At 44.5% G+C, this 15859-nt stretch overlaps 1 protein-coding gene across 3 annotated transcripts in view; it reads left to right on the top strand.

Moving 5' to 3' along the window:
- abcc4 (ATP-binding cassette, sub-family C (CFTR/MRP), member 4) overlaps positions 1-15859 on the top strand; it is a 472542-nt gene that overhangs the window by 149797 nt on the left and 306886 nt on the right. For all 3 annotated transcript variants that reach the window (XM_060825961.1, XM_060825960.1, XM_060825959.1), the window contains exon 13: positions 14688-14774. In XM_060825961.1, coding sequence (XP_060681944.1) covers positions 14688-14774 — 87 coding nt within the window. The remainder of the gene's footprint in view (positions 1-14687; positions 14775-15859) is intronic.

The raw sequence follows: 15859 nt of genomic DNA, 5'->3' as shown, positions 1-15859 counted from the left end.
ATTTGCAGCTGCTTACAATACTAGATTTGGCTCGTGTCTATAACTCTGTACTGAGAGAACGCCTTTGAAGAAATGATGATGATTTGCTTTCTTTTGCCAAAAGTAGGTAAACTTTGCTTTTAGAGAATTGTAGATATTTTATTTTGTGAACTATCTATTCATGGTGCGTAAACAGTTGGCTGAGATTCACATAAACAGGGCCCATTGATCCACCTTTTAAAACATCACATTAGTGATCATCTGACGAGATCATTTCACAGAATGAAGAATGTTTATTTAAGCAGGTTACATAGAATTTTTTCCTGGTGACATTTGAATATGGCTTTTAGCAGCATGTTTAATTAATGCATTATAACACTCTCTCACCTGAACTCCCTTGGTTAGTTTATACTTCAAATTTTTCTTCCTTTATGCGATAACATTTTTGCTGGGAAACATGAATTACCTTTTTAAATGTTGGCCATTGTTTGTTTACTTTCTTCCCTGCTATTCTACCTGCCCTATCCACATTAGCTAACTCTATTCTTATTTCGTTGCAATTCCCTTTGTTTAAGTTAAACAGGGTTGATTCTGATCCAAGTTTCTCATTCTCAAACTGAATATTAAGCTCTGTCATGTTATGATTACTAATTCCTGGTGGGATATTTTACTCTGATCAGTTGTTAAACAATTTATTATGCCTTAGATCCAAGATAATCTGCTCCCTCATTGGCTCCATGTCCTTTTGCTCTAGGAAATGATCCCTAATGCATTCTATGACTATTCATGGTGAGGTAGTGGCCAAGAGATATTGTTACTGGACTGGTAATCCAGAGATCCAGGGAATGGTCTGGGGATCTGAATGTTAATCCTGCCATGGCAGATGGTGGAATTTGAATTCATTTTTTTTTAAATCTGAAATTAAGAGTCTGATGATGATCTTGAAACAAACTATTGTTGATTGTCAGGAGAAAACATCTGGTGCACTATTATCCTTAAAGGAAAGCAACTGCGATCCTTACCTTGTCTGGTCTGCATGTGACTCCAGACAGCAATGTGACTGAATCATAACTGCCCTTTAGGATGGGTAATAAATGCTGGCCTAGCCAGCAGTGCCCTCATCCCAGGAATGAGGTAAAAAATTCATTGTTGTAGCTATCCTTTCCAATTTATTTAAGTCAATCAACAATTAGATTAAAGTCATCCAAGCTAATTGCTCTGTTCTTTTACATGCTCCTATTCTTTATTGCTGAAGAGTTTTTCTTAGTTTGGCTAGTGTTTGGATCTATACACTATTCCTCCCAATGTCTTCTTTGCCTTGCTGATATTTTCACCTCTGCCCAAATGGACTCTATATCATCTCTCTCAACTATCTCATTTAATCTCTTATTAAAAGTGCTACCCCACCAATTTTCGTTCTCTCCAGTCTTTCCGAAAAGCCTTTAACTTTCCTGTAAAAAGGTATCCAGTGGCTGCTAATCAACCTACCTACAGTGGTAATCATTCCTATACCAGTTGCAGACCCAGAAATACTCCAATGTTCAAAAACCCCTCAGCCCAGAGGATAGGCCTGTCTGAAAGATCTCATTAGGTTTGTCAACTCTCCAACTTGACACAATGGTAGTTAACAAGTGGTCACATCTTGGATGGGTTCTGAATGTCGCGGGGGGAAGGGGTGGAAATATTAACCTATTAGGTCAACTCTGTAACAGCAGCAAATTTGTGCCATCTATAGTCAGAGAGCTGACAGTATATCATATGATTCAGTGTGATTAAAATTGCTAATGGCCGATGAAACACTGCTTCCAGTCACGATAGTATTTTATAAGTTTCATCATAAACCAACTTCTCTCCCTGGAATTATTTTGCCAGTTATTTTAGGAATAGTACTTGTGTTCCCTAGACCTGTAGCCTGAATCTCTGGATTACTACGCCAGTGACATTACCACTATGCCACCAGCTCATTTATCAGTATAGAACAGTACAACACAGGGACAGGACTTTGGCCCACCATATCTGTGCTGACCATGATGTCATTCTAAAATAATCACATCTGCCTGCACATGGTCTGTGCCCCTTTACCTGTATGTTCATGTGTCTAAGTGCCTCTTAATCATTGCGAAAATATCTGTTTTTAAAGCCTCGCTGGTAGCATATTCCAGGCACCTACCATCTGTGTGTAAACATTTTGCTAGCACACCTCATTTAAACTTTCCTCCTCTCCCCATAAAATTATGTTCCCTGATATTTGACATTTCCACCCTGGGAAAAAGACTCCAACCTATTCAGCCTCTCCATGCCTCTCATAATTGTATATACTTCCATCAGGTCACCCCTTAGTCTCCAACACTGTAGAAAAGCAATCCAAGTTTGTCCCACCTCTCCTTATGGCTAATGCATTTGAATCCAGTGTTACGACATAGGATAAACCACTCTGCTAATTTAAACCAGAAAAGCTCACCTTGAGCCGTAATCTGTTAAATTTCGAGAGGCAAAGAGAACTAATTCAGATCTCACTATTTCAAGAAAAATTTAATGATTTTATTCTTTAAGTCCAACAGTGAACATAAAATAGCAACTATTTACAACTCATTTTTCTTAAACCTATTTTTAAATACCTAATACAATACTGCTTCGATAAATTCCCTCTTAAATTTATGGCAAAATCAATTTCAGACCCAGTTATCATCATTGGATGTCGAACTTTCTCTGTAGATTTCTCTTGGTCAGCTTCGGTGTTCTGCTGCACAAATATTTTATGGACAGGTACCTTTCTGAGAGCTATTTTGCTAGCTATTATGTTCGCGCTTGGCAGCTCTTTGCTGTTCTCCCTCTAACTGTTCAAAATGTCTAATTTTATACCCCAAAACATTGGATCATTTCATTGGTTTGATGTCATCGAAAACAGTAAAATTCAAATTCGATTGGATTTTGGTATCTTGGCAGAATTTGAACTTATTTTGTCCCATGGTAACGCAGCTCTAGCTATTTGTGTCAATAAAATGTTACACTTTTAATTCTTTCAGCACAGCCAGAAATTTCAGCTCCCTTAAACAGTACACAACTTCATAACACCAGGCAACATCGTGGTAAAACTCTTTTGCATCCCCTCCAAAGCCTTCATATCCATCATATGGTATGGTGACCAGAAGTACGTATAATAGTCCAAATGTGGCGAAACTAAAGATTTGTACAGATGTTCATAGACATCATAGACTCCCTACAGTGCGAAACAGACCACGCGGCCTAACAAGTCTATGCCAACCCTCCGAAAAGTACTCCACCCAGACCCATTTCCCTACCCAATTACTCTACATTTCCCCTGACTAAATCCCCTGAACTTACACATCCCCAAACACTATGGGCAATTTTTATCACAGCCAATTTACCTAACCTTCACATCTTTGGACTGTGGGAGGAAACAGGAGGAAACCCATGCAGACTAGGAGAATGTGCAAAACTTCACACCGACAGTCGCCTGAGGCTGGAATCAAGCCTGGGTCACTGTGAGGCACTGTGCCACCCTGCAACATGACTTGCCAACGTTTATACACAAACACCTGACCACCAAAAGCAAAAATGCTAGTTGCGAGTGGTAGTGGATAATTAGAAAGCTCACTGTAGGAGGAGACTCCACAAAAATACACATGATAGAAAAGCAAATGATAAGGTTGAAGCATTTGCTGAAATCTTCAGCCAGACGTGCCAGTGGATGATGCAACTTGGCCTCCTCCAATAGTCGCCAGCATCACAGATACCAGTCTTCAGCCAATTTGATCCACTCCCTGGGATATTAAGAAACCATCGGAGACACTGGATACTGCAAAAGCTATGGGCCCTGACAACATTCCCAACAGTAATACTGAGGAAGCGTTTCAAAACGTGCCTCTGCCTTAGTAAGCTCTTCCAGTATGGTAAATCTGTACCACGTTATCCAGTTTTGTTCCCACTCTTTCAGAGAGCTATGGACTTACATCCTAAGATCCCTCTGTATATTAATTATCCTAAGGGTCTTATCTAAAGAAAGAGGAAATATCAAAAGGCATGAAGACAAAATGTCAGCAGTATCTCTTGGAAATCCTATATTAATTACATCCAATGCTTCTACCTGTCAGTATCGTATTGAAGAGCAGTAAACTGAACTGATACAAATAACTGTGTATTTTACCCTCATTACTTTGATCCTGGCAGCCCTTGCCATGCTCCTGCCCTGGCAGCATATAGTATGATAAGGATGAAGCATTCAGCCAGAAATGCTAGTGGATGATACATGTCGGACCTCTCCAACGGTCCCCAGAATCACAGATACCAGTCTTCAGCCATTTCAATCCACTCCTCGGGATACTAAGAAACGGTTGGAGACACTGAATGTTGCAAAGATGATGGGTCCTGATAACATGCCAGCAATAATACTGAATAATAATGCTTCCAGACATGCTGCTCCCTTAGCCAAGTTCCTTCAGTACAGTAATGACACTAGCATCTTCCTGACGATGTGAAGAATTGCCCAGGTATGCCATGTACACATAAAGCAGGACAAATCCAGCCTGGCTAGTCATCACCTAATTAGTCTACTCTCAATCACTAGCAAAATGAAGCAAATTGTCATTAACAGTGTTACCAAAGCAACACATGCTCAGTGACATCCCGTTTTGGATCCGTTAGCGACATTCAGCTCCTGACCTTTGATCCTGGCAGCCGTTGCCATGCCCCTGCCCTGGCAGCATACTGTACACCCCACCCCCTCCCCACCCCCCAAGCGGACCTAGCATTGCACAAGCACTTTCTCTGGCATATCTTCCACTCAACCATTATAATTGTGCCTTGATTCTAACATGGACAAAACTGCTGCATTCCAGAGATGAGGTGAGAGTGACAGCCCTTGACATGAAGCCCATGTTTGTATCATGAAGCCCCAGCAAAAATGAAATCAATGGGTACGCCAAACTCTCTGCTGGTGGGAGTCATGCCTGGCATGTAGAAATACGGTTGTAGTTGTTGAAGGTTAGTCATCTCAGCATGAGAACATCTCTGCAGGAACTTCTCAGGATTGTCCTTGGCACAGCCATCTTCAGCTGCTTGATCAGTGACCTCCACTCCATCATAAGTTCAGAAGAGAGGATGTTTGCAAATGCTGAACAACATTATGCAAGCATTATAAAACATTGTGGAATTCCCTTCATTAGAGCATTGTGACACCACACCAGGTTATATGTAATCCAAAAGATATATTGGAAAACTCTAGTTTTCGGCGTGCTGCTCCTTCATCAGGTGCTCGTGAGAGAGGAAAATCTTAGACACAGAATTGAGAAGGAAAAGATCAAACGGTCATACAATTCTGCAAGTGTATTGAACACAGCTAAGATGACTCTTAAATCTTTAATCAGTTAAAATGGAGATGCAGGTTTTTTTTTAGAAGTCCACACTGACCCTCTGAAGGGTAACCCATCTCGACTCATTCCCCTACCCTATCTTTACCCCTGACTAATGTATCTAACACTATGGGCAATTTAGCAAGGCCATTTCATCTGACGTGCACAACTTTGGATTGTGGGAGGGAACTGGAGAACCCGGAGGAAACCCATGCAGACACGAGGATCAGGTGCAAACACCACACCTGAGGGTGGAATCGAACTATGGGTCCTTGATGCTGTGAGGCCATAATGCCGTCCCATTGGTTGATTAATATGCAAACCCCAGAATTTCATTAAGTCATTACCTCGAGATAACTTAAGGTATTATCAGTATGACAACTGTGACACTTCCAGTGTGTGTGAGAGGAAGGGGAGAGAGAGAGATTGTGGAGGGGAGGAGGTGGAGAGTGTCCATATGTGGGGTTAGGAGAGAGTGTGTTTGTGACAGGGTGGAGGGAGAAAGTGGTGACAGAGAGTGGTTGTGTGTGTAGTGGGGGAGAGAGATTGTGTTTGTGAGAGAGGTGAGAAAGAGAGGGTGTGTGGGGGCTTTGGAAAGAGGGTATGTGTTGGAAGGTAGAGAGAGGGAGAGAGAAAGATGGTGTCTGGATGAGGGGAGAGAGGGTGTGTGTGTGACGGAACGGAGGGACATTGTGTGTGTGTGTGTGTAGGAGCGAGAGAGAGTGTGTGTGTGAGAGGGCAGGTGAGAGTATGTGCGCGTAGCAGGGGAGACCGAGTATATTTGAGGAGTATGTGTGTATGGAGAGGGAAAACTGTGTGTGTGTAGTGGGGGGAAGAGTGTGTGTGTGTGTGTGTGTGTATATATATAGTGGGGGGAAGTGTGTGTGTGTGTGTGTGTGTGTGTGTGTGTGTGTGTAGTGGGGGGAAGAGAGTGTGTGTGTAGTGGGGGGAAGAGAGTGTGTGTGTAGTGGGGGGAAGAGAGTGTGTGTGTAGTGGGGGGAAGAGTGTGTGTGTGTAGTGGGGGGAAGAGTGTGTGTGTGTAGTGGGGGGAAGAGTGTGTGTGTGTATCGGGGAAGTGTGTGCGTGTGTTTCGGGGGGAGTGTGTGCGTGTGTTTCGGGGGAAGTGTGTGCGTGTGTTTCGGGGGAAGTGTACGTGTGTGTCGGGGGGAAGTGTGTGCGTGTGTGTGTGTCGGGGGGAAGAGTGTGTGTGTGTCGGGGGGAAGAGTGTCTGTATACACGTCGGGGGGAAGAGTGTGTGTTTGTGTGCACGTCGGGAGGAAGAGTGTGTGTTTGTGTGCACGTCGGGGGGAAGAGTGTGTGTTTGTGTGCACGTCGGGAGGAAGAGTGTGTGTTTGTGTGCACGTCGGGGGGAAGAGTGTGTGTTTGTGTGCACGTCGGGGGGAAGTGTGTGTGTTTGTGTGCACGTCGGGGGGAAGAGTGTGTGTTTGTGTGCACGTCGGGGGGAAGAGTGTGTGTGCGTGTCGGGGGGAAGAGTGTGTGTGTATGTGTATCGGCGGGAAGTGTGTGTGGGGGGTAAATGTGTGCGTGTGTCGAGGGGTAGTGTGCACGTGTAGAGCCTCCCACCCGCCGCCCTCCTCTCACCTAATAATAAGACCCGTTGTGGTAAGCAGGTAAGTGCTGCATTTTGCTTGTTTGTTTCTTTAGATCTAGTTTTTTAAAGTTTACCTTTTTGAGGGATGGCAGCGAAGGCAGCGCAATGTTCCTCTTGCAACATGTATGAGTTGAGGGAAGCCATTAGCATCCCTGCTGATTACACTTGCAAGAAGTGCACCCATCTCCAGCTCCTCCAAGACCGTGTTAGGGAACTGGAGCTGGAGTTGGATGAACTGCGGATCATTCGGGAGGCAGAGGTGGTCATAGATCAGAGCTTTAGGGAAGTAGTTACTTCGAAAGTTATAGAGAGATGGGTGACAGTGAGGGGGAGTGAGAGGAAGCAGCCAGTGCAGGGACCCCCTGCGGTCATTCCCCTCAAGAACAAGTATACCGTTTTGGATACTTGTGGGGTGGATGACTTACCAGGGGTAAGCAGCGAGGTTCAGGCTTCTGGCACGGAGCCTGTCCCCGTTGCTCAGAAGGGAAGGGTGGAGAAAGGTAGAGCGATAGTTATTGGGGACTCAATAGTGAGGGGCACAGATAGGCGGTTTTGCGGGGGCGACAGAGACTCACGATTGGTATGTTGCCTCCCAGGTGCAAGGGTACGTGATGTCTCTGATTGTGGTTTTCCGGGTCCTTAAGGGGGGGAGGCGGAGCAGCCCCAGATCGTGGTCCACGTTGGCACCAACGACATAGGTAGGAAGAGGGGTGAGGATGTCAGGCAGGCTTTCAGGGAGCTAGGTTGGAAGCTCACAGCTAGAATGAACAGAGTTGTTGTCTCTGGTTTGTTACCCGTGCCACGTGATAGAGAGTCGAGGAATAGGGAGAGAGAACAGTTAAATGCGTGGCTACAGGGATGGTGCAGGAGGGAGGGATTCTGGTTTCTGGACAACTGGGGTTCTTTCTGGGGAAGGTAGGACCTCTATAAACAGGATGGTCTACACCTGAACCGGAGGGGCACCAGTATCCTTGGGGGGAGGTTTGCTAGTGCCCTTTGGGAGGGTTTAAACTAACTCTGCAGGTGCATGGGAACCTGGACTGTAGCTTTAGGGTGCAGGACATTGAGAATAGGGAGATTAGGAACATGGCATCAATCTCGAAGGAGGGTGCCTGTAAACAGGAAGGTGGCTTGAAGTGTGTATACTTCAATGCCAGAAGTATAAGAAATAAGGTAGGTGAACTTGCAGCGTGGGTTGGTACCTGGGACCATGTTGTAGCCATTACAGAGACGTGGGTAGAACAGGGACAAGAATGGCTGTTGCAGGTTCCAGGGTTTAAATGTTTTAGTAGGGTCAGAGATAGGGGTAAAAGAGGGGGAGGTGTGGCATTGCTTGTCAAGGATAGTATTATAGCGGTGGAAAGGACGACGGAGGAAGACTTGCCATCTGAGGTAGTTTGGGCTGAGGTTAGAAATAGAAAGGTGAGGTCACCCTGTTAGGAGTTTTCTACAGGCCTCCCAATAGTCCGAGAGAAGTAGAGGAAAGTATTGCGAGGATGATTCACGAGAAGAGTGAAAGTAGCAGGGTGGTTGTTATGGGGGACTTTAACTTCCCAGATATTGACTGGGAAAGCTATAGCTCGAGTTCGTTAGATGGGTCGGTGTTTGTCCAATGTGTGCAGGAGGGTTTCCTGACACAATATGTAGACAGGCCAACAAGAGGTGAGGCTACACTGGATTTGGTTCTAGGTAATGAATCAGGCCAGGTGTTAGACTTGGAGGTAGGTGAGCACTTCGGGGACAGTGACCACAACTCAGTGACTTTTCCTCTAGTGATGGAGAGGGATAAGTGTGCACTGCAGGGCAAGAGTTATAGCTGGGGGCAGGGAAATTACGATGCGGTGAGGCATAACTTAGGATGCGTGGATTGGAAAAATAGGCTTCAAAGGAAGAACACAAATGATATGTGGAGATTGTTCAAGGAACAGCTAATGGGTGTCCTTGATAAGTATGTACCAGTCAGGCAGGGAGTAAAGGGTCTTGTGAGGCAGCCGTGGTTAAATAAGGAATTGGAATCCCTTGTGAAAGGGAAGAGGGCGGCCTATGTAAAGATGAGGCATGAAGGTTCAGTTGGGGCGATTGAGAGTTATAAGGTAGCCAGAAAGGATCTAAAGAGAGAGCTAAGAGCAGCGAGAAAGGGACATGAAAAGTCCTTAGTTGGTAGGATTAGGGAAAACCCAAAGGCTTTCTATAGGTATGTCAGGAATAAAAGGATGACTAGGGTAGGTATCGGTCCAGTCAAGGATAGTATTGGGAAGTTGTGCGTGGAGGCGGAGGGGATTGGAGAGACACTAAATCAATACTTTTCGTCAGTATTCACTCAGGAACAAGACACTGTTGCTGATGTGTATATTGAGTCACAAGTGATTAGAATGGATGGCCTTGAGGTATGTAGGGAAGAGGTCTGGGGAATACTGGAAAGGATGAAAATAGATAAGTCCCCTGGGCCTGATGGCATTTATCCTAGGATCCTCTGGGAAGCTAGGGAGGAGATAGCGGAGCCATTGGCCTTGATTTTTAAGTCGTCGTTGTCTACGGGAATAGTGCCAGAAGACTGGAGGATAGCGAATGTGGTCCCCTTGTTCAAGAAGGGGAGTAGGGATAGCCCTAGTAACTATAGGCCAGTGAGTCTCACTTCTGTTGTGGGTAAAGTCTTAGAGAGAATTGTGAGGGATAGGATTTATGAACATCTGGATAGGAATAATGTGATCAAGGATAGTCAGCATGGTTTTGTGAAGGGCAGGTCGTGCCTCACAAACCTTATTGAGTTCTTTGAGAAGTTGACCAAGGAAGTGGATGAGGGTAAAGCAGTAGATGTGGTGTATATGGATTTTAGCAAAGCGTTCGATAAGGTACCCCATGGCAGGCTAATGCAAAAACTACAGAGGTATGGCATTTAAGGTGCATTAGAGATTTGGATTAGGAATTGGCTGGCTGGAAGGAGACAGAGGGTAGTAGTTGATGGTATAGGTTCATCTTGGAGTGCAGTTACTAGCGGTGTTCCACAAGGATCTGTGTTGGGACCATTGCTTTTTGTCATTTTTAGAAATGACCTAGAGGAGGGGCTTGAAGGCTGGGTGAGCAAGTTTGCGGATGACACAAAAGTCGGTGGAGTTGTGGACAGCGAAGAAGGATGTGACAGGTTATAGCGGGATATAGATAAGTTGCAGAGCTGGGCAGAAAGGTGGCAAATGGAGTTCAATGTAGCTAAGTGTGAAGTCATTCACTTTGGTAGGAGTAACAAGAAGATGGATTACTGGGCTAATGGTAGGCTACTTGGTAGTGTGGATGAGCAGAGGGATCTTGGTGTCCACGTACACAGATCTCTGAAAGTTGCCACCCAGGTAAATAGTGCTGTGAAGAAGGCATATGGTGTACTGGGCTTTATTGGTAGAGGAATTGAGTTCCGGAGTCCTGAGGTCATGTTGCAGTTGTATAAGACTCTGGTGCGGCCTCATCTGGAGTATTGTGTGCAGTTTTGGTCGCCATACTATAGGAAGGATGTGGAGGCATTGGAACGAGTGCAGAGGAGGTTTACCAGGATGTTGCCTGGCATGGTAGGAAGATCGTATGAGGAAAGGCTGAGGCACTTGGGGCTGTTCTCATTGGAGAAAAGAAGGTTTAGGGGAGATTTGATAGAGGTGTACAAGATGATTTGGGGTTTAGATAGGGTTGACAGTGAGAACCTTATTCCGCTAATGGAGTCAGCTGTTACTAAGGGACGCAACTTTAAATTAAGGGGTGGTAGGTATAGGACGGATGTTAGGGGTAGATTCTTTACTCAGCGGGTTGTGAGTTCATGGAATGCCCTGCCAGTAGCAGTGGTGGACTCTCCCTCTTTATGGTCATTTAAGCGGGTATTGGATAAGCATATGGAGGTTATTGGGCTAGTGTAGGTTAGGTAGGCTTCGGTCGGCGCAACATCGAGGGCCGAAGGGTCTGTACTGCGCTGTATTTTTCTATGTTCTGTGTTCTATGTTCTATGTCGGGGGGAAGAATGTGTGTGTGTGCGCTTGTCGATGGGAAGAGTGTGTGTGTGTGTGTGTGTGCGCGCGTGCGCGCGCGCATCGGGGGAAGAGTGTGTGCGTGTCGGGGGGAAGAGTGTGTGTGTGTGTGTGTGTGTGTGTATGTGTATCGGCGGGAAGTGTGTGCATGTCGAGGGGCAGTGTGCGCGTGTCGGTGGGGGGAGTGTGCGTATGTGTGTGTCGGGGCGGGGATTGTGTGCGTATGTGTGTGTTGGGGGTAGAGCATGTGTGTGTGTGTCGGGAAGTGTGTGTGTGTGTCGGGGGGGAAGTGTGTGTGTGTTTGTGTGTCGGGTGAAGAGAGTGTACTTGTGTGTGTCGGTAGAGTGTGTGTGTGTGTGTGTGTGTGTGTCCCTAATGCTAGAGTAATCCAGATTAAGTCATGTGGGATCCATTGTGAGTTGTCAAGTTGAATATAAAATTGGATTGGTCATAGAAAACAGACTGCCAGACTACACAGGTCCCTTGGCATCATGATAGCCCTCAAACCCAGCAACACACTAAAACAGTTGCAAATGAACTTGAACGACCCTATACAGACAACAAGCAAAACTAATTCCATTTACAAAATACCTTGCAAGATCTGTAACAAGCACTACATTGGACAAACACGCAGAAAACTAGCCACCGTGATACATGAACATCAACTAGCCACAAAAAGACATGACCCACTCTCACTCGAGTCCTTACATACATAAGAGTGTATATGTTTCGGGGGAAGTGTGTGCCTGTGTTTCGGGGTGAAGTATGTATGTGTGTGTGTTGGAGGTAAGTGTGCGTGTGTGTGTGTGTGTCAGGGGAAAGTGTGTGTGTGTCAGGGGAATGTATGTGTGTGTGTGTGTGAGAGTCGAGGGAAGAGTGTGTGTGTCTCGGGGGGAAGTGTGTGTCTCGAGGGAAGAGTGTGTGTGCGTGTCGAGGGAAGTGTGTGTGTGTCGGGGAAGTGTGTGTGTGTCGGGTATGTGTGTGTGTCGGAGGAATGTGTGTGTGTGTGTGTCGGGGGAATGTGTGTATGTGTCGGAGGAAGTGTGTGTGTGCGCGTGCGCGCATCGGGGGAAGAGTGTGTGCGCGCGTCAGGCGGAAGAGTGTGTGTGTGTGCGCGTGTGTGTATGTGTATCAGCGGGAAGTGTGTGTGTGGGGGGGGAATGTGTGCGTGTGTCGAGGGGGAGTGTGCGTGTGTCGGGGGGGGAGTGTGCGTATGTGTGTGTCGGGGCAGGGATTGTGTGCGTATGTGTGTGTTGGGGGTAGAGCATGCGTGTGTGTGTTGGGAAGTGTGTGTGTGTGTCGGGGGAGGGAGTGTGTGTGTGTCGGGTGAAGAGAGTGTACGTGTGTGTGTCGGTAGAGTGTGTGTGTGTGTGTGTGTGTGTGTGTGTGTATCCCTAATGTTAGAGTAATCCAGATTAAGTCATGTGGGATCCATTGTGAGTTGTCAAGTTGAATATAAAATTGGATTGGTCATAGAAAACAGACTGCCAGACTACACAGGTCCCTTGGCATCATGATAGCCCTCAAACCCAGCAACACACTAAAACAGTTGCAAATGAACTTGAACGACCCTATACAGACAACAAGCAAAACTAATTCCATTTACAAAATACCTTGCAAGATCTGTAACAAGCACTACATTGGACAAACACGCAGAAAACTAGCCACCGTGATACATGAACATCAATTAGCCACAAAAAGACATGATCCACTGTCACTCGAGTCCTTGCATACAAATGTTGAAGGACACCACTTCGACTGGGACAACACATCCATCCTAGGACAAGCCAAACAGAGACACGCACGAGAATTCCTAGAAGAATGGCATTACAACCGGATCTCTATCAACAAACACATTAATTTGGATCCCATTTACCACTACTTGAGAAAAAGAACTGGAAACGACGTCACCACAGGTGATGACATCGCCAACCCAAGGAAACCTAAACACATAAATAGAAAGCAGGCCATGCACCAGTGTTTCATCCAGAGGCTCACTGATTATGCTGCCTAGTATGGTGACGAAGCATCTGCAAACAAGGCTTCCAGCTCAGCGAGCAAACCTACATTCAGAACCTCAACCTGACCTACAAATCTTCTTGAAACTCGCTAATATAAGTAAATCATTTAAATAAAAATATCTATAGTCTGATAGTAAATTTGCAGATGACACAAAAATTGGAGGAGTTGTGGATGGAACTTAGAACATTGAACAGTACAGCACAGGACCAGACTTTTCTGCCCACCATATTGTGCTAAACAAGTGAGGAAGGTTATCAAACAATACAGCAGGATATAGAACTGTTGATAAGTTGGGCTGAGATATAGCAGAGAAAGTTTAATCTCGACAAGTGTGAAGTGATGTACTTTGGGAAGTCAAATTCAAGAGGAATGGCTACAGTGAATGACAGGATCCTTCAGAGCATTGGGGTGCAAGTCCATAAGTCCTTGAAAGTGGCAACACATGTTGGTACCAGTTTGTCACCTTGTGAAATGTGCCTCCTATAGTCAAGTCTGCTTAGCCCTGGATACTGCAGTATTCCACAAATGGAAAATGAAGGATGATTTGATGAGTGATTGGGATCTCAGACAGTGGAGCACATCAAACTGTGCATTATGATTTATTGTAGGAGCCACCTTGATTTTTCATTCAGCATTGGGGGAGCCATCTAACGTATGGTCAAACAGTCCTCCATTTATAAGCATTTACCATTATCTGAAAGCTGTTCTACTCAGGACTTAACTTCTCTCACAAAATTTATATCTTAAGCTGAGATATTTTCTGCTCCCTCTAATGTATGTAATAAATTCCATGGTACCATTTCAAAAAAGAGGTGAAGGGTTGTTTCCGTTGCTGTGGCCAATCAACTTTGGTGGCACAGTGGTTAGCACTATTGTCTCAGGATCTGATTCCAATGTTTGGTGACTGTCAATGTGGGGTTTGCACATTTTCCCTCAATTTTGTGGATGTCCTCCAGGTGTTCCGGTTTCCTTCCACATTCCAAAGACGTGCAGTTTAGGTGGATTGGCTATGCTAAATTCCTCCATAGTTTCGAAGGATATGCAGATTAGGTGCATTAACCATGGTGAATAGAGGGTTACCAGTATAGGGTGGGTGGTTGGGTCTGGGTGGGATGTTCTTTGGAGGGTTGATGGGCCAAATGGCCTACTTCCACATCATATGAATTTTATGATCACCTAAAAAAAATTCTGGTCTTTGTCATAATTCTATTTGTGGGAGTTGTTGCTACTTTTCTCACACTGTAAAGAGTCTAAACCTCAAACATGTTTAATTGTCAGTAATGTGGCTGTCCTGAAGTATTATATAAATGCAAGTCTTTCTTCAAAGTCTCTCATTGCCTGACAGTTTGCCCTGAAGGTTTCTTCACTTACAGTTATTTATTTCAGTTCCCTTTTGAATCACGATTGAATCTGGTTTTGTTACAATTTGAACACCTTATTCCAGATCACCGGAGTTTGATGCATAAGTAACTTTGTGTTTAATGTTGCCCCTGATTTCTGTGCCAAAATACAGAGTGTAATGAATAATTTTAATTGAGAAGAATGTCTTCATAGCACCTTAAAAGATTACAAAAATTGTTAATTTATGGTAAATTGATCTTGAGACTTAAATAAAGTATTAGTGAGAATTATGTTTGTAAAGATGGTGAAATTAAAAATAGAGTTTTTTTTTCAACTTAATATGTTGTTTCCCAAAAGATCTGTGTATCAGGACGCTGATATCTACTTGCTTGATGACCCCCTCAGTGCCGTTGATGCTGAAGTTGGGAGACACCTCTTTGAACAGTGAGTGGCTTCGAAAAATTATTTGCTTTTCTGGTCCATATCTGGTTATTTGTTTTTATATGAATGCATTTTAAATATGTTCTTCATTGAGTATATTCAGCTTTATGAAATGGTGCAAATTCTGGTGTGAAGTTATGAAAGAAAGCATTTTGATGATATTGTTGTAATCAACATCCACATTTGTTTATGGCATTTTGCTAGCTTATTTTTCATTTATTTAAATGACCTTGATGTTGGAATTTTGCAGAAAGTCATAGAGGACCAGAAGTTCCTTCTTTATCCTGCTACATAAATTGCTTTTGAAATATCTGGCCCATGCATTGTATGTATTGCACCACCATCACATATTATCATTTGTAAATTAAGATTTTTGCTGTTGTAAATATTATTAATCTGTAGCTTAACACGGTTTCACCATTCAATTAGTTCCTAACTGATTGTACCTTAGTTCCATCCACCAAACTGGATTCTTAACCAGTTTTACAAGGTTTACAAGGATGTTGCCGGGGTTGGAGGGTTTGAGCTATTGTGAAGGCTGAATAGGCAGGGACTGTTTTCCTTTGAGTGTTGGAGGCTGAGGGATGGTCTCACAGAGGTTTATAAAACTTTGAGAGGCTTGGATAGGGTAAATAAACAAGGTCTTTACCCTGGGGTGGAAGAGTCCAGAACTAGAGGGCATAGGTTTAGGGTGAGAGTGGAGAGATTTAAAAGGGGTCTGAGGAGCAACTTTTTTATGCAAAAGGTGATGCATGTATGGAATGAGCTGCCTGTGGAAGTGGTGGAAGCTGGTACAACTACAGCTTTTAAAAGGCCTCTGGATGGGTATATGAGTAGGAAGGTTTTAGAGGGATAAGGGCCATGTGCTGGCAAAAGGACTTAGATTAATTTGGGATATCTGATCTGCATGGACGAGTTGGACTTGATAAATGCATTTTAGTTTTTCAAATTTTTCAATAGATCATGAGAAATAGAAACAAATGTAGGCCACTCACCTGGATGTCAGCTCAGGTAGACAGGGTAGTGAAAAAGATTTGTGGGGTGCTTGCCTTCAATGCTAAGGCGGAGAAGACAGGAGCAAGGAAGTC

The sequence above is a fragment of the Hemiscyllium ocellatum genome, chromosome 6 (assembly GCF_020745735.1).
Source record: "Hemiscyllium ocellatum isolate sHemOce1 chromosome 6, sHemOce1.pat.X.cur, whole genome shotgun sequence".
NCBI classification, from domain to species: domain Eukaryota; kingdom Metazoa; phylum Chordata; class Chondrichthyes; order Orectolobiformes; family Hemiscylliidae; genus Hemiscyllium; species Hemiscyllium ocellatum.
Note: the sequence above shows the minus strand (reverse complement) of the source record. Positions and strands in the feature narration are given on the sequence as shown.